The sequence below is a fragment of the Anthonomus grandis genome, chromosome 1 (assembly GCF_022605725.1).
Source record: "Anthonomus grandis grandis chromosome 1, icAntGran1.3, whole genome shotgun sequence".
Classification (NCBI taxonomy): Eukaryota; Metazoa; Arthropoda; class Insecta; order Coleoptera; family Curculionidae; genus Anthonomus; species Anthonomus grandis.
The window spans coordinates 44,972,446-44,996,349 of NC_065546.1; the positions used below are offsets into that span (position 1 = coordinate 44,972,446).

A 23,904-nucleotide genomic window follows, 5' to 3' on the forward strand; every position below is an offset into this window, starting at 1 on the left:
AATTTTTATCTTCTGCTTGGACGTCACACCACCATACTGCCCAGCTTCGTAACTCTCTGTAAGGTGTGACCTTAAGAGTCGAACACTCCTATGGCTGAAGTTATATGCAGCCAAGCTTTCACAGAAATATTTGCTGGTTGACACAGTCGAAAGCTGTAGTGAGATTACAAAACAGAACTGTAACACTAACCATCAAAAGCATTCATAATATCAGACATAAGATTAAGGACATCCAAGATTGTACTTCAATTTTTTTGTAACGAAACAGACTTGACAGAACTGATTTGTAATAAACAAATCATTCCTCTAAATTTTTTACAATTGTTCAGATAGGCAATTCTCTGCTTTATCTGGACTATTTTTCTTGAATATAGGAATCACTAGTGCTTCCATGATGTATTTGGGTTAAATTTCTTCCCTAATACACGAATTTATCACTTTTCCATGCAATTGGAAATTCAATTTTTTATTTATTTCGTCTAGGCAGTTAAAATAAATTTTACGTGGAATAGAATGCAAAATGACTCCAAAAGATTAAAATATTCAAATATCTTAAACAGACCAAGTATATAATTTAATCATCAGAAATAACCTAAAATGCCTGGAATAAAATGAACTCTGAATATTTCAAAAATTTTTCCTCTTATTCATTAACTAACTCTCCTTTTTGCGCCGTAGGTTTCAAGGTCAATAAAAGGTTACATCAAGGTCAAATTCAAACTTATATACATTAGGACCACATTAGGACCAGGGTTTTTGGTCAATAAATACGCTACTTCTTCAGCTAATACCTTAATTAAAAACTGACCTTGAAGCACATATTTTTGGACACTTTTCAAATCTGGTATAAAAAAAATCGCTTTTTCAGTTTCACACGAAGTTAGAGCGTTTCTATATCTTTTATTTGTAAATAATGTTTAAGTTCTGGAAATGACGAATCATTGATAATATCCTTTAAAACATCTAGGCATTGCTTCAACTTGTCGGTGGTTAGTAACATATATTTGCATCTTTAAGGGGTTGAAAGTATATTTAGGTATTAAAGAAAAACGTTGCTTGAAGTCAAGTATGTCGTTTTTTTATTATAAAAATAGTAAACCAATAAAAACGAATGAAAGTCACAGAAATACAATTTACAGAAAGATTCTTCAAAAGATAATGAATTAACCAACGAATATAGTATTCTTTAAGTAAATTTTAGGTCAAAGTCTTTTTTGGACAATTCTCCAAATCCAACGTTTCAACATTAGTTTCAAAATCTAGAGTGTTTTTTTTTTAAATTATAAATAAGACAGTCTGACCCTGGTGCTGAAATGTTGGCTTTAAAATAGTGATGTTTAAAATATCGACTTTTCAGCAAACTTTTAAAACATTACTGTTTTAAAAATAAATTGTCCATAAAAATCGCTTAATGCGTTACAAATGATGATATTAAGTAGCGGTAACCGTATACATCCTGAAAACATTAAAAATAAAAACAAATTCTCAAAATATATATAACTAATAGAGGCTGCAGCAGCAACGTAATTATTATTCTCAAGATCCCCAGTAGCACACAATGTTTTATTTATAGTCATTTTTTAAAGATATATTTGTTTAAAAAGGGACTTGAAGTCTTGTAAGACTATGAAGACAAAAGACCAATATTTAGTTGTTCGTCCTACTATAAAACAAACACTTTATGTTGCACTGTGACTAATGTTCAAACATGGAAATTTCAATTTATTTCAATAATTACTCATTTTATGGTATTATTGCTTAAAAACTTAGAATTAATACGGATCATTTATATAGATGACACTATGGGGTTAGCTTTAATACCAAAACCTTTATATGGGGCAAAAATTCGGTAATTACACCCTTTTTTTTTATTTGTAAAATATTTTTTATACCCTTCTTGAGAAACAATGTGATTAAAACTTAACTAATTTTAGAATTGATTTGTTCCTTAAATAGTCAATATTCTCCTTTCAGAATAAACTCACAAACTGTTTGTTTGCACCCATTTAGACGGCGATCTAGGGTTAGATGTGAAGGCTAAACATTAATTTGACAAGATATAGCTGTTTTGTATTACATCCACTCTATAATCATCCCTTTAAAAACATTCATCATTTTATCAGCAACATCCGTAGTCCTTGAAAATGACTATTCATTTATAAAATACAACAGTATGCTACTAAGGATAAAACTACAAACTTATGACATTATTTACTTGCACACAAAAAACAAACCGGAAAAGTTAAAAGAGAAACTTATTTCGTTTTAAGAACGACGACGTATAAACCTAATCACTAACACAAAGGGGTTTTTTTAATTTATTTACAATAATTATTTCGACGGCTGGCACCGAAATATGTTTACATAAAACTAAAATTAAGCTAAAACGGATGCGCGTGGAAAGTGTGATTCCTAAGATCCTTGGGAAAGTTAAATCCCATGTTGCACAACGAACAGACGTAAAGTTTGCTTCCCCCCGGGCTGACTTCAAGGGCCGCGGCGTTCTTCCGTTTCCGATGTACTTGCATATGAATGTTCAAGGAACTTTGCCTGTCGAACACCCTGCTGCACTCCTGACATTTGAACTCGCCCCCTCCATTATTATCCTTATGATGACTGTTTATGTGCGTGTTCAACGTTTCCGCTTTACTAAACACCGAATTACACCAGTTGCATGGATACTTTTTCAAGTTGCCGTCGCCGAGCCCTTGGCTCTGGATGTTTTGTATGACGGGCGTTTGGATTTTCTGTTGTTTGTCGTGCTTTTTCTGTCGTTCCAAGAAGTCATGGAAGCGCTTATGTTGATCGTATTCCTCTTGGGTTTCAAAGTCTTTATTGCACGTGTGACATTTCGGGATGAGCATGGTGGCATCCAAATTGCCATGCTTCTCGAGGATATGAATCTGCAAAGCGATATCGTTCGGTAGTTCTACTAGGCAGGTGCCGCACTGGAACTCGGGAGGCTCTATAGGCTCTTGTTTCCTGGTTGTCGCCGTTTTATTAAGAGCTTTTTCTCTATTGTACAGTTTTGCTTCTGCGGTGGCTTGCGGGGTGTTCTCTATCAGTTCGGTTTTGAGTTGCGTTTTGGTTCTTTTGTGCCAGCCGACGTGGCCCACTAACGCTTGCTTACTAGCGAACGCCTTTTTACAAATCGGACACTTAAACGGTTTTTCGTCCACGACGTATTTTGATCTCGCTTTGGAGTGTTTGGGTTTCGAACTTTCCCCGTGCTCCACGTGCATATGCTTCGTCAAGTCTCGTACGGAAGTGAACGTGATCTTGCAATATTTGCACGTGAGTCCCGCGGGTTTGTTCTTTGGCATATGTGTCTCTTTATGGTCCTTGAGGTCGTGCTTCGTATTGAAAATCGCTTCGCAAATATCACAGGCGTATATTATATCGGGAGTCATTTCTATTTTGACTAAATCTTTGGCTTCGAACTCGTATTCGTTGTCCAGCATGGGCATATCGTCTAAATTCGCATGCTCGGTCGCCTTATGCTCCTCTAAGTCTTCATGACTATCGAAAGCCGTATGGCAGAGATCGCATAGGACTTTTCTCGTCTTTTTATTGCCCACGTGGCATTTCATATGGTCTTTTAAGCGGCCTTTAGTGGCAAACACTTTGAAGCAATGTTTGCACGTGTGATAAGACTCCTCTTCTTCCTCTGGTGGTTCCCCCAAAACTTCCTCTTTCTTTTCTTTCTTTGGTTTAACGTCGCCCACTTGTATTCTCTCATGGGCTTGGACATGTTTAAAATATCCGGCGCCAGTGGCGCACATTTTGTCACAATAAATGCACTGTTTCGGGTATTCCCCTTTTCGATTTCTGTCGTGCATTAGCATATGTAGCTTAAAACCGTTTGGCGTAGAGCATACTTTACTACAATGATCGCATTTGCGCGGATATTCCCACTTTCTGGATAGTTCTTTGCCGTGGTAATGAAAAGAATGATCCTTTACAGCCTTCCAACTTGAAAAATATTTATTACAAGGGTCGCAAAATGGCTTTTCCATACAATCAGTCATAGAAGATTGCGACTTGGAGTCTTCATTATTGACCATCAACGGAAGAATCATCTCAGAGGCGTCATTTTCATACATATATTCCTCAGGGTTTTCTAATTTAACCTGATGGAAAGTATCCTTATGTTCCTTTAAGTCCTCTTGATTATCAAACATTGCGTCACACATTTCACAGGCCATTAAGCCGTTTTCCATTAAAGGATTCAGCTCTTCAGCAGTGGGACTGAGCATCGCCGACTTGTAAGAGTCCGTTTTTGAATCGCGATAAACTTTTAAGTTCAGATGCACGCTCCTGTGCTGCTCCAAATCGGTTTTAAACTGAAACTGTTTGTCGCAATCTTGGCATTGCAAATTGGGATGTTTCTCGTCCAAATGCTCTTGCCATTTCGATTTCGGGTAAACGCCGCCGCACTCTGGACAAGTGTACAAATCCTCTTTTTCCGACTCCATGCACGGCACCTCGATTTCGCCCCGCTCTATATGGGTCCGGTAATGCCTTATCATATTTCCGATACTCGAATACTGTTTCCGGCAAACAGGACAGCGGCACTGGCGCGTTCTTTTCACTTCCGGACTCCACTTGTCATAATCGGCATACTCTGGCTCCATCTGAATCATTGTCTTGATAACTGTGTTAGGAATATCTTTTATGTTCTGCGGTATTTGATCGTCATACACTTGGATCAGTATGGGTTCCTTTTGCGACTTTTTCCGTTCTCTTTTGCCTTCCACGACGTTATTGGGATCGTCGGCTTCCTTATGGCGGGACATGCCGGCGCGGCAGATGTAGGCGTTCTCCTGGAGCAAAACGAAGCCTTCGGAATCGTCGTGGGTAGCCTGGGCGTGCTGAATGAACTCCTCAATTGTTGAAGTGGTGACAAAGCAAATGTCGCAATAGTACGAAATCAGGCAAGAAGTGTATGAGTGCATTTTGTAGTCCTCGATAGAGTCAAAAATGCAGCGGCAAGAGCAATAAAATGGAGCGGTACCATACACGTGGTCCTCGTCGATATGTTTGCAAAAGTCCTCATGGAAGCTGAATAAAAATTGGCATCTGTTACACTTGAAGTTTTGATACAGTCGAGTTTTTATTTCGGTTCTCTCCTTTAACTCCGAGAGCTTTTTTAGTACTTCCAACGGTTCCCTAAGGCATTTGGAGTGATGCCTTGTGAAACTGGAACGATCGGTCAAGGATATCATGCAGTTCATGCAGGTAAACAGTGGAAACCACAAACGAGTGTCCCTAAGATGTTGTAGTAAGTGCTTAAGTTGCTTATGCTGGACGTTATGGCAGGCGCACTGCAGCGTTTGGTACATGGAAATCATCGCTTTGCACTTTTCCGCGTAACTCAGTTCAATTTTTGATAATTGTGACGGTTTTGCGGTTCCCATTGTGTCTTTTTGGACCAAATGAAGACCCGCCGCGAATTCGATCTTCTTTTCATCGTTTTTCGATGTGGTCGACTTGGTTTCCGTTTTCCCTACATTGCTTTCCTGCTTTTCCACTTTTATTTCGTTAGTTCGCTGGTTCTCCGGGTTAACTTCGTTATTTTCTTCTTGTTCTTCAGAAATTGGCGTTGCACAATCTAATTCTTCTGCTATTGATTTGTCCTCACCAATCTTTTGACCTGCAATTATAAAATTATTAGGATATGCCATTGTACTAGTATTGTATAGTTTAATTCAGCATACAAATTTTTCGCGGTGTTGCAAAATTCCTGTTATTTTCTGATCTACAAGAGCACAAAATTAAATATGCAACTATCTAAATAAAATTTGTGTTTAACAGGAACAATGGGCATATTGCAACACTATAACAGAATCTTTAATAAATGTCAAAACTGATTGAATTTTTGTTTTAGTCAGAGCGTCTACTAGGTTAGGGATAATAACAGTCACGTGATATTTTAGACACTGTATACCAATTTTCAATTTTTTTTAAGTATTAATTTATTTTAAGATTATTTATTAAAAATAGATAACTGATAAGGCATTTTAGTTCAATGTACCTACATTTGAAGTCAAAATTTAAATCATTGATTGGATTCCACGTCTTTTATTTGATTGACTCTAATTCCAATCGATTTTAATCAAATTTAATTAAAATCGACAATTCCTTAATATTTTTCATAATAAATACAATAATTATTATTTTATTTGTTTTAATTCAATATATCTTCAAAGCCCATATATCAACTATTAATTCGATTTTTTTTTTTTTTATTTTATTAATGCAAAGATTATATTTAATTAAAATCAGTAATTCTTTATTAATATTTCGGATTAATATTTTATTGATTTTAGTTGAATATATTTTCAAAATCAATATTGAAACTATTGATTCGATTGTATGTTTTTTATTTGATTGATGCCAAGATTATGTTTAATTTAAAATCAATAATTATTTAAATTGTTTTCCAGTCAGCCATTTTATCAATTTCATATTAAAATTTAATTGACTTTACTTACAATACATCTTAAAAATTAATATTCAAATTCTAGATTCGATACTTCGATGCCATATTTTTCAGTTCAAAAGGGCTAGATCTAATTGAAATTAATTTAAAAAAATTGAATTCTATAATAATTGATTCTAAGTTCACATAGACTTAAATAATGATGAATGCAAAGGGCTTGGAATTATTGCATTTGCCTATTGTAATCAATATTACTAGCATATGAAGCAAAACAATTTTAAGCTCATATAAATAAAAACTATTATTTAATTTCTATTATCATTGTAATAAATATTTTACAAGCAGAATAATATTTCAAAGAGTTTAGTTCAATGTAACTTTCACATCAATATTAAAAGTATTGATTCAATTCCATGTTTTTTTTATTTATGCTTTATGTTACATTTATTTAAAATCGATAATTCTTTACATTGTTTTCCGGTTAGTAATTCCATCAATTACAGAATAATGTTTTATTGATTTAAGTTTTTCTTCGGAATCGATATTTAAATTAATGATCCAATTCGATGTTTTCTTTTAATTGATGCCGGGTCTTAAGTCAGTAACAATCAATAATTATTTTATTATTTTTTTAAAGTAAATTCTAGGGTCAAGTAAACTTAAACAACGGTTAATATTTCATTAATACTATATGAATGTTTCGTTGTTTTTAATTCAATATATCTTCTAAATCATATTCAATCAATATTCTTATTATAGATTTGATTCCATGTCTTTTATTTAATTAATGCCCAGGTTCCATTTAATTAAAATTGAAAATTTTTCCAATTTGTTTTTTAATCCACAATTTGAGATTAATATTTTATTAATTTTAGTTGAATATATTTTCAAAATTAATATTCAAATTAATCAATCGATTTTTTTTCTTCTTATTAATGCTTTTGATTTATTGAGTTTTGGACCAGTGACAAATAATAATTATTTTTATATTTTTTAAAAATAAACTCTAGGATCACGTAGACTTAAACAATTAATTATTCTGTCAATTGCAGATTAATATTTTATTGATTTAAGTTCATTATACCTTCAAAATCAATATTCTAGTTACTGATTCCATGCCCTTTAGTTGATTGATGCCAAGATTACATTTAGTTAAGACTTATAATTCTTTTAGGAAAATGCCATCTAGCACTTTCACCAATTTCAGAAGCCGATTTTAACCAATAACAATAATTATTATTTCTTAAACATCAATTCTAGAGTCATGTTTACTTAAACAATGATAAATATTTTATCAGTTTTAGGACCACATGGCTTTAATTTATGTCAAATATTTCCTCAATTTTCGATTAGTAATTGATTTTAGTTCAATATAGCTTCAACAGCAATATTGAAATTATTGATTCGAGTCCAGAGCCAACAACAATCAATTATTAATTTTATATTTAAAAAAAATCAATTCTAGGGTCAGAATGGACTTAAATAATATTGAATATTTCATAAATTCCAAATTATTATTTTATTGATCTTGGTTCAATATACCAATATACCAACCAATAAAAATCAAATCAATCAATCAAAATGATTGATTCGATTCAATGTTTTTTATTTCATTGTTGTCAAGACTAGATCTAGCTAAGATCAATAATAAATTTTGAATAAAAAAAATTGAATCGATTCTAAGCTCACATGGACGTTCATGGATAAGACAAAAGTTAAATTCTAATCTTGTGGTACCGGGTTCGATTCTCAATAAATCTATATTGTTGCATTCTTTTTAAATTGTTTAGTTTTGTTTTTTACAATTAAAACCTAAAAATTATTGTTTATTTATGTAGTGTGAAGGTTGTGTATAGCTTTTAAAGGTTTTATAGGGTTTTTTATTTTGGTTTTTAGTTTTGTTTTAACTAATATTTTTGATTTTAGATCTGATGATGCTCTAGCCAGAGCGAAACACGTGTATATGTTATGTATTATTTTATGTATACGTGACTTTGTGTTTTCTTTGTTTTGCCTCAATTTTGTATACGTTGATCTCTGTGATACGAATGGATGAGATTTTTGTAAGAGTTTATCTGAATCAGTCGATGAACCTGTTCAGTGTTAATTACTATAATCAATATTTAATTAATTTCAGGCTAATGGAAACTTATAAGAATCGTCCTAGTTATTTCGGTGATTGAATATAAATCAAGGATTAATCTTCTTTCTTAAAACAAGGATGCTTTTTCCAAATAAGGGTTGAAGGAAAAAATTTAAATTTAAAAATGTACCTTTTTCAGAACCCAATGTATCAATCTCCATATCTTCAGGGACATTTTTAGAAACAGCTTCATTAACGTCATCCTTTTCTTTATCGTCTACAATAGTAGTTTCAGTTGCGGTACTTTCATCATCATTTTGCTGCTCTTTCGATACCCCAGAGTCGGAAGTAGAAGTGATTTCCGTCGACTTTATTTCGCTATTGTCCTCGACATTATTTTCTGGTTGACTGTCTGTTTTTGTTGAATTATCATCCGATAGGTTAACCTCTTGCTTATTGTTCGATTCGGGTAAATTTTTCTTTTGTTTTCGGATCTCCGCCATTTTAGCGCGCCGCTCTTTTTTCGCGTGCAACATGTTCTGATGTCGTCTGCGGTTCTGGCCGGAACCGAACATTCGTCCACAGTCCGGACATCGGCGGTCATCTGTAAATATATGAATTAATTAAAATTCAAGCTGCAAAGTAATTTTATAAAATTGCACAATATTAATTAATTGGATCTTTTAAGGACACTCCTACCAAAATATTATCACATGCAGCTTTGAATCAATAGAAATAGTTATTATATTTGACTCATTTTCGATAAATCAGTGATGCAGCATATTTTTTATTAATTGTATTTGAAAACATTTGTAAGTCCTAATGATGCATTTATAGATATACAGTGAAAGCTCTCCTTGCGGACATCCCTTTTAACCGGACAAAGTTCCTGGAACCGAATTTCAGCATATCATTTTCAATGTTAAATGCATTCCGATAAGCGGACGCGAAACTCTAATACCCGGACGATTTTTAGTTCCGCTTATTGCAATGCACATATCTACATACATAAAATTCGGTAATTCCCCGATTTATATTACGTGATTCGTTGGCTAGCCAGTATGTAATCTTGTGGTTTATCTTCAGTTCAGGCAAAGGTAGTTGATTGAGATATTTTATTATTGTAACTGTAAAATGGCACCAAAAAAAAAAGGATGCTCTCGTTAAAGAAAAAGATGGAAGTTGTTAACGTATTAGACAGAGAAAGTGTTTCAGTTCGTCATTTGGCAAAGAGGTTTAATATTGGGAAAACGCAAGCAGCTGAAATTGCCAGAAATAAGGAAGATATCAGGAGTAAATGGCAATCAGGAACTAATATAAATCAAAAGAAGGTTTTTTAAAAAAGGAATGTTTTGCTATAGAAAAAACTTGTTTTGACTGGTTTCTGAAAGCTAGAAGTCAAGAAATCGCCATTACTTTGGGCTATAATAATTTCAGTGCGTCCGACGGGTGGCTGCAAAAGTGGCGCAAGAGACATAGTGTGAGTTTCAAATGCATATCTGGCGAAGCTGCTGCAGTAAATCAAGTTGATGTGTCACAATTTTTGGAGAAACTTCCGTCCATGTTGCTTGGCTACAAACCAGAAGACGTGTACAACGCAGATGAAAGTGGACTTTTTTTTCGCGCATTGCCCGACAAAACTCTGTCCCTTAAAGGAGAAACATGTGTGGGTGGAAAGTTGTCTAAAGATAGACTAACCATTTTATTTTGTGCAAATATGGCCGGTGAAAAATGCGATTTGATTGTAATCGGGAAAGCGGCTCGTCCCCGTGCTTTAAAAAACGTTGCTATTAAGGATTTACCAGCGACTTGGAAATCTAACATAAAGGCATGAATGACCCGAGAAATCATGTCTGAGTGGTTACTGGAATTCGACCGGAAAATGGGAATCTAAAAAAGGCAAGTTCTTTTATTTTTAGACAATGCATGCTCTCATCCTCGTGATCTGAAAATGAAAAATGTGAAAATTATATTTTTACCGCCAAACACAACTTCAGTTTGTCAGCCCTTGGATCAAGGTATTATACAGAACTTTAAATTTTATTATCGGCATTTGATTTTAAAACATATTTTGACAAAAATTGACGATGTCCAAAGCTTATCTGAGCTTACAAAGTCTATTAATGTGTTAGAAGCTTTGTAATTTATAAAAACAGCATGGGATAAAGTAAGTTCCTCTACAATTAAGAACTGTTTTGGCAAAGCTGGATTCAGAAAAAGTGGATGTAGCTCAGAATTTGCTGAGCAAAATTATTGCGATGCTAAAGGCGATCTGATTAACGACACTTGCTCAGTTACTGCGACATGCCAAACATTTAGGAGTAGCAGACCCCCAGAAAGTAGATGATTTCCTGGCCTTAGACAATAACATAACAACAGAAGAAAATGCCATTGACAACTTTTCTGAAATTGAAATTGAAGTCTTTTTATTGAAAAAATTTGCTAAAAATAGTTTCACTGCATTTCAACATTTAAAAAATTTAGAAATTTATTACGAAAATTGTCTCGTTCAGCAAAAGATGGTGAAATTTTTGCTGACAGTGACGCATTTCCGGACATGGGTTCCTATACTTAAATGGATTCTTCTGTTGCACTGAACAACCCCCATAAGTTTGATCCCATAGTTCTGAAACACCCTGTATATGGTGTGATATATCCGATATATTAAACAACATAAAAACTTATTATTAACAAATATTCACAAGAATGTAAAATGCGAATACCACCCTTCTCTGGTTGTTTTTGAAACTGAAAATAGCAGTATAGACAGTATAGATTAGTATTTCTCTGGGATTAATAAATCGATAGTATGAAAACTCATATACAGTTTTTCATTTATTTAACTATATTATACATATTGTTTCTACAGGCACTCATGACAATGTCCACAGTTAGCTTATCTGTGTAAAAACCAGAATAGTCCTCCCTTAAAAATCGTCCCTTTTTCGTATTCTTTTTGTCTGATTCGACTACAACAATATCTTGGATAAAATCTTCTGCAGAGAGTAAAAAATGTTCGTGTCAATCAAATCCAACGATTAACTGACAGTAATTGATGGAATTATGTAAATAGAAAAATGGTAACTTCTGTAAATTTTACTTTTACCATATTTCCTTATTGCCTCTTTCATTGCTAATTTGTTGGTAGTTATATAATTAATAATATTTACTGAGAAATGTTACTAGTGAATGATAGTTGGTAATTCCTTGGAGATTTTATTAACATTATTTATGGCCTTTATTCATTTACAAGCAACACCCTTGTAAGTTTATACATTGCGGAATTTGGACGAAATTTTATATTTTTATAACTTGTGAATATTTCACTATACAGTAATGTATTTTGTAAATATTTTTTAATTTTTAAAACCCAGACCTATGTATCTAGTAGGAAATATATGGGTCTTTCAGAAATTGTAGTACGCAAATAGAAAAAGTGATAAATGGATGACTTTGTTTAATATGAAGACAAAAAATCCCAATTTAAATTTGTCTATTTTGCGTATTATAGTTTCTGAAGGAACCACACATTTCCCACTCATTTTAAGGTGACGGTGTAGTAGAGCAAAATTCAGATTTGACGCCATAATGAAGTTTTAAATTTTCTGCTACTATGACGTCCCAAACTTATTTTCGTTTCCGGTTAGTACGCCTCTTCCACATTCAGAGGGCGTAACATTCAACAATGATTCAATGTTCTATTGGCTGTTATAGAAGTATTAATCTATCGACCAAAACACGAGTAACCACAGTACGAGCACGTTACACTCTATTTATATTTCTATATTTTCTCTAAATGCTTAGAACATTGAAAGACTAGAATTGCTATTGCCTCGAAACTGTGGGCAGTTTATTTGTTTGCAAAAACATCTCTGATGCAATGATGCCAAATGCTAATGTAGAAATGGCCAAAAAACATTGTATAATACCATTGCAATTTGTCACTTATTTTGACAGGCACACAACAATGCTACTGTTCCTCTTCAATAAAATATAAAGCATTTTTTAAAATAAAATTTGTAAGTCAATATATCAAAATTAAATTAATTCAGATAACGTATATAAGAGAAAATTTATTTTTATTTTTAATCTAAAATCTAACACTGAGTTAAATGAACATTATATGGTATGTTAATATATAACTAAAAATTTCGTCTTTTAAAATTGTATGTAAACTTGACAATAGAGAAGCGGTAAATATGTTTGCAAACAAAACACTCCACTTGCCCCTGGGCCTGTCATTTTTTTAAAAGAGTTGAATGGTACCTTGAATTAAAGGTAATTTTATTCTCTACATAGCCCTATTTTTATTTTATCGATCCGTTTTCAAGAAATAGGAATTAATGTGTAAATCCATCAAAAAATAAACCTTATTTTAAATGAAAAAAAATGTATCTAACACCTATTTTATTAAATGATGATCTTCGTTGACCTCCACGTAAAACACAATTGTTGTTTAAAATGTATGCGCACATTAGTGAATATTTCGGGCGTTATTATTAGACATTCGTTAACCGACATTAGTTATATTACGAAGAGAATCTCCAAGAAAAAGGCTTTGTAGAAAGAACTTTCAAATCCAAAGGGGTAAGAACGAGAGTTCTAGCAGGCTATTTTACGGTACCTTTCCGGTCACTCCATTGTCCAGGAAATACAAAAAATAGCGAACGGCAGCAGTATAATGTAGTGGTGCCCCTCTTGTTAAAACATCAGTTAATTTTCTAGAAGGTTATCATCTTGTTAAAATAACTAACTTATTCTGGGATTGATAGCGTTCTGCAGAAGTTCCAAGTAATTTTAAGCATTAAGATTTGTAATAATAAAAAAAGGTCCAACAATATAATCTTCCAGGATACCAATACATACATTAGGCTTTTGAGATTGCTGCGTATGTATTTCTCGGATTAGTTTTTCTCTAGTATTGGCAGTTGTATCTATTGACTTCACCATATAGAAAAAAGGAGCATTCGCCCGAGAAACGGTATGTGTTAGCTTCCATCTTAACATGATCCTACACTGCAATTTCTACCACTTCATTTCTCACTCAATGCTTAACTTAATTTTTTCTGTACTGACCCTGTTCCTTTAAACTTCCTCATCAAATCCATTACATAATTACGTAATGTTACACATTACATAATAAGTATGCGTATAAACTATGATTTACCCTTTTATCCATGATGATTACCATTAAAAACACGTGTTGCCGCTCTAGCACCAACTCAATTCTCTCTTGCAGCGTGTAAACCATTGTTATTAAAACTCATATATCAATATCACCAAAACTAGATTAAGCAAATACTTCGTGCTATTGTTGTTATTGCTCACTTCAACAAAATACCGATACCAAAATAAAAATAACTAAATTCTTGCCTTGGCCTCAACAGAATTCAGGGAGCCTTTTGTGTAAGGGATATCTCTGTAAATCTGCATATTATGGCCTGTTGGTCACCTTGCATTATTGGCTTTTTTATTTTGTTACAAATTCAAATTTTTTTTTTGTTATTGGTAAATGATGAGATACTCAATATTTAGTGGAACTTTGTAATATTTACAATTTTGTAATAAAAGTTAATACACCAACCTATTAGTATTCTTTATGCCTAATTGGTGTAATTTCTTGGTGACTAATAAACGTCTTATTATTATTATTATTATTATTATTATTACTATTATTACACCAACAAAAACGTTGAGATGTGCAGGTATTTAGTGCCTATTTTGACTTTTTTGTCAAAATAACATTTGAATTTTGGGATGTATTTGTTTTCTTAATTAGAGATAACACCTGAATAATTAAAACAATATATGGGGGCAACAAAATTGCAAGATTTAAACTTTTGAAGAATATCAGCCACGTCCATTTCTTGAGAACGAATTGATAAAATAAAAATAGGGCTATGTAAAGAATAAAATTACCTTTAATTCAAGGTCATCACTCGACCACTATTCCCATTTAAAAAAATTGACATGGTGGCTCTGGGGGGTGAGGGGATGACGTCAGATAAACGCAATTTTTGTCAATAAATGTCTCCCTCAATATTAAATTTGACGTATTCGGCCGTTTTTGGCTAAACAATTTATATTTTAAGTTTTTCAGGATCGACTGTTTAGTCCCGGACACCCCGTATAAATAAATAAATATACGAATACAAAAATTGTGATTTGACAAAAAAATACAACTACAGGGCGTTACTTACCGTCCGTCTCAACGATGCTAAGATCAAAATCCAAGTCTTGAAGGAAAATATTATCATTCGCTTCCGTTTGCAGTCCGTTCAACACGTTCACGTCAAACTCCTCGCCGTCGTCGGTTATTTCCACTTTAACAGGTAGAAGGCCGGTCCCCTGGCTCGATGGGTCATAATCCGTCTCATTAAATTTCTAGGAAAGTTTTGGAATAAGGTATAAATAAAGTGATTATTTGAAAGCACCTAAAATGAAGTATCCCTGATAATATCTCCTAAGCGTTTACAAGGATTAAAAGAATTTTGTACGGACTATTTAAAAATTTGTACAAAAAACTCCTTATGAAAAGCCACAGCCCTAGAATTATCACGCGATTCCTTTAATTAATTATTACAACTTTTATCGTTGAATTGAAACCATGTTAACTATATAACTAACTATACTCTATTTCAGAAGTGTATAGAGCAATAAACTGGGGAATTCCGTTCTGTTTGGCTACATTTCGTGGTAGTTCATAGGCGCAGGTACTTATAATATTTATGAATTAAATTTTCACGAATTAAATGCCTTTATTTTGAAAGAGATTAAATACTAAATAAATACTTTTAATCCTTTTGTATAGGTACCTATCTTTTAACGCTTTGTAACATGCAAAAATGGGGTCAGGTAATATATACAGACTATAAATCATATTTTAAACGTTAGTAGTCACTGCTACGCTGTAGTGTAATCACAATATTATTATCCCAATATTTAAAAAATGGAGGTATTCAGTCCAACGAAAAGATAGAGTACTAAAAATTCTCCACTATCGCTGAGTGAAAAAGTTATTATTTTAAATGTACATGATTGCATAAAACACGATTACCCTAGTTTTACTGTGCAAGAAATTGTTGAAAAATGTTCTCGAATGAGTGGAATTGGAAAGTCCACCATTTTCAAATTGTTGCGGGAAAGAAAAGTAGCAGGTCAAGTGGAATCTCCCAAGCAAAAGCCAGGACGACCTACAAAAGTCCTTGATGAAAATGCTAAATGTATAATTCGAAGAAAAGTTCACTCTTTTTATTTTAAAAAGGAAATACCCACCCTAGACAAAATTTTAATGGAGCTTGGCCGAGATGACAGTATTCCGTTGATAAGTAGAAAACTTTTATGGAAAACTTTAAAAAATATGGATTTTGCCTGGGAAAAGCATAACCGCAAAGCACTTTTACTGGAGAGCGACGAAATTGTTTGTTGGAGACGACAATACTTGAGAAGTATCAAGCAGTACCGCAGGGAGTAAAAGAAAGTTTTTTATCTTGATGAGACGTGGATTAACGAAGGTTATATAGTCCAAAAAATGTGGCAAGACAAAAATATAACCAGTGCTCACCAAGCTTTCATAGAAGGCCTGTCTACGGGTATTAAAGTACCTTCGAGAAAAGGAAAAAGACTTATAATCACACATATTGGAAGCGAAGAGGGATTTTTAAAAGAAGGTCTGCTAACCTTTGAGTCGACTCGCACAGGAGATTACCATGAAGACATGAACTCAGACGTTTTCGAGGACTATTTTGGTGAAATGATAAAATTTCTTCCGGCTAATTCGGTGGTGGTTATGGATAACGCAAGCTATCATTCACGGCGAATAGAGAAGACGCCAACTTCAAGTTGAAGAAAGCAAGAAATTATTGATTGGCTGACTGCAAAAGGTATTGCGTTTGAAGCAAATTTGATAAAAAAAGAACTGCTGGCAATAGCAAACTTACACAAAACTCGTTTCATGAAATACGCCGTGGAAGATATAGCCGAAAAATATAATATAACTGTACTGCGCTTACCGCCATATCATTGCGAACTAAATCCTATAGAACTGATATGGGCGCAGGTAAAAGGATTTGTAGCAAGACAAAACACGACTTTTAAAATGAAAGATGTTAAGCTACTGTTTGATCAAGCCATTACGGAAGCGACACCGGAGAATTGGCGAAAAGCAGTCCAGCATGTAATTAAGCAAGAGGACAAAATGTGGGATCTTGACAACCTCATCGATCAGACAGTCGATCCTTTAATTATAATGTCAAGAGGTGATGACAGTTCGTCAGATGATGAAGAAGACTACAATCTATTATAATTTAAAATTGTTATACACTGTTCAAAAAGTGCCAGATCCAAAAGTGACATTTTCAACTGTTTTACTCTACATATTATGTTCAATAAATTTGTGAAAAAAATATATTATTCCATTTAAACAAAAGTAACTTTCTAAAATAAAATAGCATTTAAGTACATTAATTATAAGGTAAAAAACAAGTCCCAGTGGCACGCCTTTGGCGAACCGTTTTCAATGTTTATCAGTGGGTAACAATGGGCAAAACTCATAAATTGACCCAAAACCGGGTGGCACTACCTGCAATCAACGAAAAGAAAGAATTTTACATTGAAACTAATACCCAACTAAGGTAGTGGCATAAAATATTGGTGGATCACCAGGTACCACTTTTGCATACCTAATGAGGTTTTATTGCTCTACACACTTCTGAAATAGAGTATAATATTAACAGAATTATCTTTATACTTCCATATTTTTAATAGTAAGAGACAATGAAGAACTTACAAGTCCATCTTTCAAATCTCCTTGGTCTGCTTCGCTAATCTTCAGCCACTCAGTGAGCTTAACTTGGTTCTTATGGCACTGTTTCTTGTAAACAAACCAATTGTCTAATCTGTCTATGCATTCGTTACACACCATATGAGAGAGCTTGTCATGTCGGCTTATCTGAAAGTCAATAAATCATTATTCATAATATGATCCTACAGAAATGGGTGTAATTTTAACATAGTTCGTCTTAAAGTCAATCTTATTTCAACAAATTATTCTTTACGTTTACATTTACCCGTAATTACGATCCTTTTCAAAGGCAAGAATCACCCTCTTATTGGCGTACTGGATCGATATACATTGTTATGGAAGGGCACGCTCCTAAATGTAATAGAACTGATTGAAGCAAGTATTTTGTACATACTTTTTTGAACCTTTGCAGTTGTTTTAAATATAATGGTGTTTTAAGTTTATATAAAGGTCTTAGATTCACGGCACTATCTCGCATGAAATGAAAAAAATTCCAGAACATTTTCATGTTTCATAAAAACCCGTGATAAAAACCCGTATTTGATTCATGTTTCCATATTCAACATCAAAAATTAAAAATGATAAAACTTCATCATTATTTAGTGTTTTCCATGGAGTTGACTTCTCTTTTATTTCCCACATACAGTTAATTCAAAAGTCAGAGAATTTCTTTTTTAACTTCTTTCTTATTTTTTTTCTTGTTCCAATGAATGAGAAATAAGTTTCAGCCATTTAAAGTAGTTGAAATAATTTTTAATTTTTTGCAGACAGTTGGACTTATGTTGTACTATTTCTTCAAAGCAGTTTCTAAGCAAGAACAACAGACTTTTTTTACTACCTGGGAAAAAATAGATACTTCCACTGCCTAAAAAACTAAATGATGACAAAAGCTGCTTCGATATTTCTGCCTGGAAAAACTAAATATAAGAATAATTGCCTGGATTTTTTCTTTCAAAGAAGATAGTAGAATTCCCTGGTAGAAATAAAAACATACTTTCAACTGTCTGGAAAAAATATGAAAATGAATTCAACTACCTGTAGAAACTAACTTATGACATGCTTAGATGTTTGCTTTCAAAGGATCTTATAAAAGTTTCTTTACAAAAGTTTTAAAAGTTTCCTTTATTTGCTAACGAATTATATATACTTTAAGAGTAATCAACAATTTTTTTTTAGAATAAAAAAAAAAGATTCTTAACAAAAAAGTTAATGAAAAAAAGAGCAGCTTGGCAACGCCTCTATGCTTACCAGGCATGTATTTGATGTTGCCACTTTGTGTTTTTTTTTTAGATATTTTTGCATATGTGTGAAGCTGGCGTCCTATCGATATCCAGCAATCAAAATCTATAACGCAGCATATGTCATTTGCCAGCAACCTATTTATAGTCTATTATAAAAATTCCCGAGGAATTTTAATAATTTTTTGTCCTGATATTAATAATGAATAAGTAAAAAATATTGAATTTTTAGATGCTAAAAAATAGAAAGGGCTATAACTCCTAACGGATATAAAGAAAAGTTTTACAAATATTCTTTAGTAGTTAGAGCCGTTTATAACATCCAACAACTCAATCATTTTTAACCAAAAAACTATGTCATTTGCCAGCAACCTATTTATAGTCTATTATAAAAATTCCCGAGGAATTTTAATAATTTTTTGTCCTCATATTAATAATCAATAAGTAAAAAATATTGAATTGTTAGATGCTAACAAATAGAACGGGCTATTAGTCCTAACGGCTATAAATAAATGTTTTACAAATGCTTTAGCAGTTATAGCCGTTTATAACATCTAACAACTCAATCATTTTTAAAACCAAAGTTTTTTGGTTAAAAATTATTTAAAAAATGGTTAAAAAACTTTGGTTTTTTGGCGGTTTGCAACCATCTCAAATCCGTTTAGATATTTATTATAATATTACAGAAAAAGGTTTAATTCAAATCCGTTGGACGTTAACTTTTTAATTAATTTTCACAAAAAAACCTTAGTTTGTCGAGGTTTGTAACCACTATAACTCGATTTAGTTATTCATTATTAATATCTAGATAAAAAATTACTAAAACTTCTTTGAGATTCTAGACAATACGGGCGTTATATTGATTATCGTTATATTGAATCCTATATATGTATTCTGTCACTTCATTCACTTGAGTTTCACTGTGGGTCGGGCAATTTTAGCAACTACACAAATGGATAAATCCCACACTGCAGAAAATATTGCTAAAGTAATAAAGGAAATTTGTGTGAAATGGGGTATATTTGACAAAATATCATGCATAGTCACAGATAATGCACCGAATATGGTAAAGGCTTGTGAAATTTTAAAGAAATTATCACATTTTTTAAAAGTAGTTGTCTAGCCACTACTTAATTTAAAGAAGAACAGCGTCTTTTATGGAGAGGAACTGCTGACGAAAATAAAATTCCATATAAATTAATACAGGAAGTTCCCACAAGATGGAATAGCTGTTATCAAATGATTAAAAGAATATTACTAACAGCTAATGCGCTCAATGCTACACCCTGCCCCACTGACTGCTGAAGACATTGATATATTGAAAGATTCGGAAAAATGCCTCACTATATTTAATAATGCTACAGAAAAAATCTCAGGAAACAAGTATGTGACTGTATCATTAATTATTCCTATAACATTTGGAATTTATAATTATTTACATTCTGCTGATATGTGTACGGACCCAGGGAAAATGTTCTGCGAAGGATTGATTAATTCCACAAGAACTCGACTATTTCCATACGAGTCTAGAACGGTCACCAGGATTAGCACTATACTGGACCCAAGATTTAAAAAGAAGGGGTTCCGAAGCTTAGAGAATGCTAATCAGGCTTCTTGTTTTCTGGAGCAGGAAATAAGTCTATGGATCAAGAGTACAAAAGCAAACCAAGCAGCTGGAGGAAGTGACAGTGAAACAGCAATGTCTATTGTGCCAAAGAGTTCTCCAAATTCTGGCCTCTTTGGATTTATGGCTGAAAAAATACAACAAAAGACACGAAATCATATTGCTGATGCAATTATTATCAAAAGCCAATACTTCAATATGTCAATACTCAATCAGAAAGACAAAATCTGTCAGAAGAAAGTGACCCATTATTATTCTGGAAGGTAATTTTTAATTTTATTTTGGTGATACCTATAATAAATATACACACTTCTTATTTTTAGGTAAAAAATTGTGAATTAAATCCAATGCTTGAATTAGCATTGAAGTATTTTTGCATACCAGGCTCTTCCGTTGAGTCGGAGAGAAATTTCAGCTCAGTTGGACTTTTAATAAGCGACAGAAGATCTAGGATCAAAGCAAAATATGTAGATATGCTGATTTTTCTGAATAAAAATGCCTCCGCCTTAAAGACAGAATAGTTCTTTAGACTTCATATAAATTTATATAAATAAATATTAAATTATAAAAATAAAAGATAATAATTACAAAAATTACATAGTATTATAAAAATTATAGTAAACCTTATAAAAATTACAAGTAATAAAAAATATTTAACTCTCGATAACTATCGATAATTATCGATGGTTTCTGAGTGAACTACCGACAAGTATCGACAGTCTCAACTATCGAGAGTTTCGTATCACTACTTCGTACTACGAAAGCTGCACCATTTAAAAGTAAACAACGAGCGCAGTTGCCAAATACCTTTATCGCGAGAATATTTCTGGGCGAAATTTACAGCGTTGCCATTCTGCATTAAAATTTAGCAATTTAAAGAATACAAATTTAAAATATTAGTTATGATTAGTCATTAGTGTAAATATATTACAAAATAATTTTGGTTATTAAACGAATTTCATTCTTTCTTTTGCTTTATAATAAAGAATGCAATTCAGTTTCTGCTAATTATAATAATCTATTATATCGCTTTATTTTCTTCTGTTAAAATTGACTAATCACTGGTAACATGGAATTCTAAGCATGTTTATCAACAAAATATCCCCCCTACCTCCTGTGTAGATGTTGGTGCTGAATCCAAAGCAGCCAATGTTTATGTTAGTGCATTCAATGTTATAAGGGTTTTTCCTTTCGTTAGATATAAATTAAAACATTCGATAAGCACGAAAATAATCAAGCGATTAATTTACACACATTCACTACTAAACACGCTCACTTACTAAATATATTTATTTTCACGGTATTTATTTACTATTATTTATGTCGTGTTTGTCTTGTTTTGTACTATTATTTTACAGCAAAACGCTGTCTGGAAGATTCGCTAACATTCCATGCGTCTGTAGAGATGTCGTGCGATGTCCTGGCTGTGATTTCGGAATGACGAAGAACAGGCGGTTTTAGAGGTGTGACCAGTATTGGTGCACTACCTCAGCTCAGTTCGACCTTCATTTCCTTAGCTAAGTTCGTCCCGAAATGATTCCAAAGATGATAGATGTCGATATCGGTAGAAGGTTCCTCTCTTGCAACTGGAAAGTTCATATGCAAGTTTGAGAATTGTTACGCTTCTCAGATCCTCTGCAAGCAACTCATCTTTTAGAGAACACAGAGCGTCCCAATCGTCCTTATAAGATGGTTTCTGATGTGAAGCCTCTTTGTAAGCCAGGTAAAAAATCTTTTTCTTAGCCTCTTTCTCGGTTATCTTGAATGTTTGCTTGACTCTATAGGATTTAACCAAAATAGCACTTTGATTTTCCCGAGCTTTTTATGGAAAACCTCAGATATTTATCTAGATACTTGTAAATCCTTAACCACACAATGTGCCAGAACATACTGGGCAGTAAACAGGTTTTGCTGCACTTCACAGGTCACGCCGTACGGACTCTTTCCGCCATTAGAATGATAGGACAAATAACTCTGATTGAATTTTCCGCAGCTCAAATTTCTTTGCTGCTGTGATTTTCATAATAAAGAGTCATTCGGGTTCGATGACTCGAGTTCTACCCCTCGGCAACTTTTTAGTAGGGGAGATTACCGCAAAATTTTGGTTACATGGCGTACTGATATAAGTTGTTAAAAGCTAGTCGATTCTTACAGTCTTATGATAAAATGCAAACTTGCCTCGTTGGAATATTGACCGATGCATTGTAATTATAATAATTGAAAATTATTTCTACCATTATACATCCTGTACTGGGATAAAATTACATGAACATGAAAGTAAAATCTAATAAATAGGATTTTTAATTATATTATCTTTTCTCTTCAAAATATAATGACATTTGTTTGTCAGTTCTTCATCCGTGTTAGCTAAAACTGTCCGGTTTTTTATCTGTAGATTTTGGTGGTTTCTCATACTCTTATCAGTTTAATAAAAGAGGGGACCTACCATGAATTCCCATTTCGAAATGAATGTGGTGGTACCTTTTCTTTTTTCATATAACCCATATTTAAAAGATATAGATAAAATATTAACAGTGACAGCCTGACAAATAACTTTATTTACTTTATTATTAACGATTAACATCATAGTATAACAGGGATTTAGTTGAAACAATATTTTTTATTATTTTTTTTTTCTAAAATGTAAATATTTAGAGAACGGCTAAACCAATCGTTGACATATATTTTTGAAATCAGAAGAAAAAGATCTTTCATTTAATACACAAATATACAAGCTGTTCCATTTAAAAAATACAATCTTTGTATTTTTTATTAACTTTGCGATACCCCTGTATTATACGTTGGCACATTTCCTGGCAATTTATGGTAAACTCTACAACGTATATATTTTAAGTTTTTTTTCTTTCCGTATAATAACCGAGCTAGGCTCTATCTAAATATAAAGAACAACACTGTACACAGACCTTAAAAGGGCAGTCCATACCGGGAATTCGACTCAGTCAGAGCAAAAACACTGAGCGCGTAATCAGCCTTCCCAGTTTCTGTATACACTAACTTTAAAACATTTCGAGGAGAGTTTGGACGCAAGAGTCAAGAACTCGTTTTCAAATTTTAGATTTCCGTCAATAACAAGACCTAAAAATTGACATTTTTCTTTATTATGTAAAGGGCTGAAGTCATTAAATAAAAGACCATGAACATTGCACCAGTCCACATTGAATACTACAGAAAGATACTGAACCATAACAGATCTAAAGTAGTTTAGGTTCAAAGAGGCTTAGTATCATCCACAAATTAATTAGAATGAAGAGTTGTAAGGAGCACAAGTCATTCGTATAAAACAACACCACATTCGAGATTAATGGTCTCCGAAAATAACCCGGGAGTAGCAACACTTTAAGTACAATAAATGAGACAATAAGCTTACGATGACCTACACAATGAAAGGCCTTGAATAGATGGCAGAATGCTGCCACCGTCGCCTCCCTATCATTCAGGACAGATAAATACTCTCTAGGAACCCAAAAATGGCATCGCGTGTCCTCTTTCCGTCCTGAAAGCCCTTCGTCAAGAACTTTGGCAAGAGTAGACAAGATCGATATTAGCCTAAAGTTAGAAGGCTGATCTAAGTCCCCACCCATCTAAAGTGGAATGACGATAGGCTCTTTTTAACAAGAATCATTTATAGCAAATAGCAAAGCATCCAAGTCACTTGCAAGTAAACCCAACAACAACCGCACTAAATATTCCATC

At 33.1% G+C, this 23,904-nt stretch overlaps 1 protein-coding gene across 2 annotated transcripts in view; it reads right to left on the bottom strand.

The window, feature by feature from the left end:
* Positions 1-1,280: 1,280 nt before the first annotated feature.
* The window catches only part of LOC126736794 (zinc finger protein 62 homolog), a 38,675-nt gene continuing 16,051 nt past the window's right edge, over positions 1,281-23,904 (bottom strand). For both annotated transcript variants that reach the window (XM_050441343.1, XM_050441352.1), the window contains exons 2-5: positions 17,314-17,475; positions 14,726-14,909; positions 8,716-9,129; positions 1,281-5,653 (exon numbers count right to left, since the gene is read on the bottom strand). In XM_050441343.1, coding sequence (XP_050297300.1) covers positions 2,382-5,653; positions 8,716-9,129; positions 14,726-14,909; positions 17,314-17,475 — 4,032 coding nt within the window. In that variant the 3' untranslated portion in view covers positions 1,281-2,381. The remainder of the gene's footprint in view (positions 5,654-8,715; positions 9,130-14,725; positions 14,910-17,313; positions 17,476-23,904) is intronic.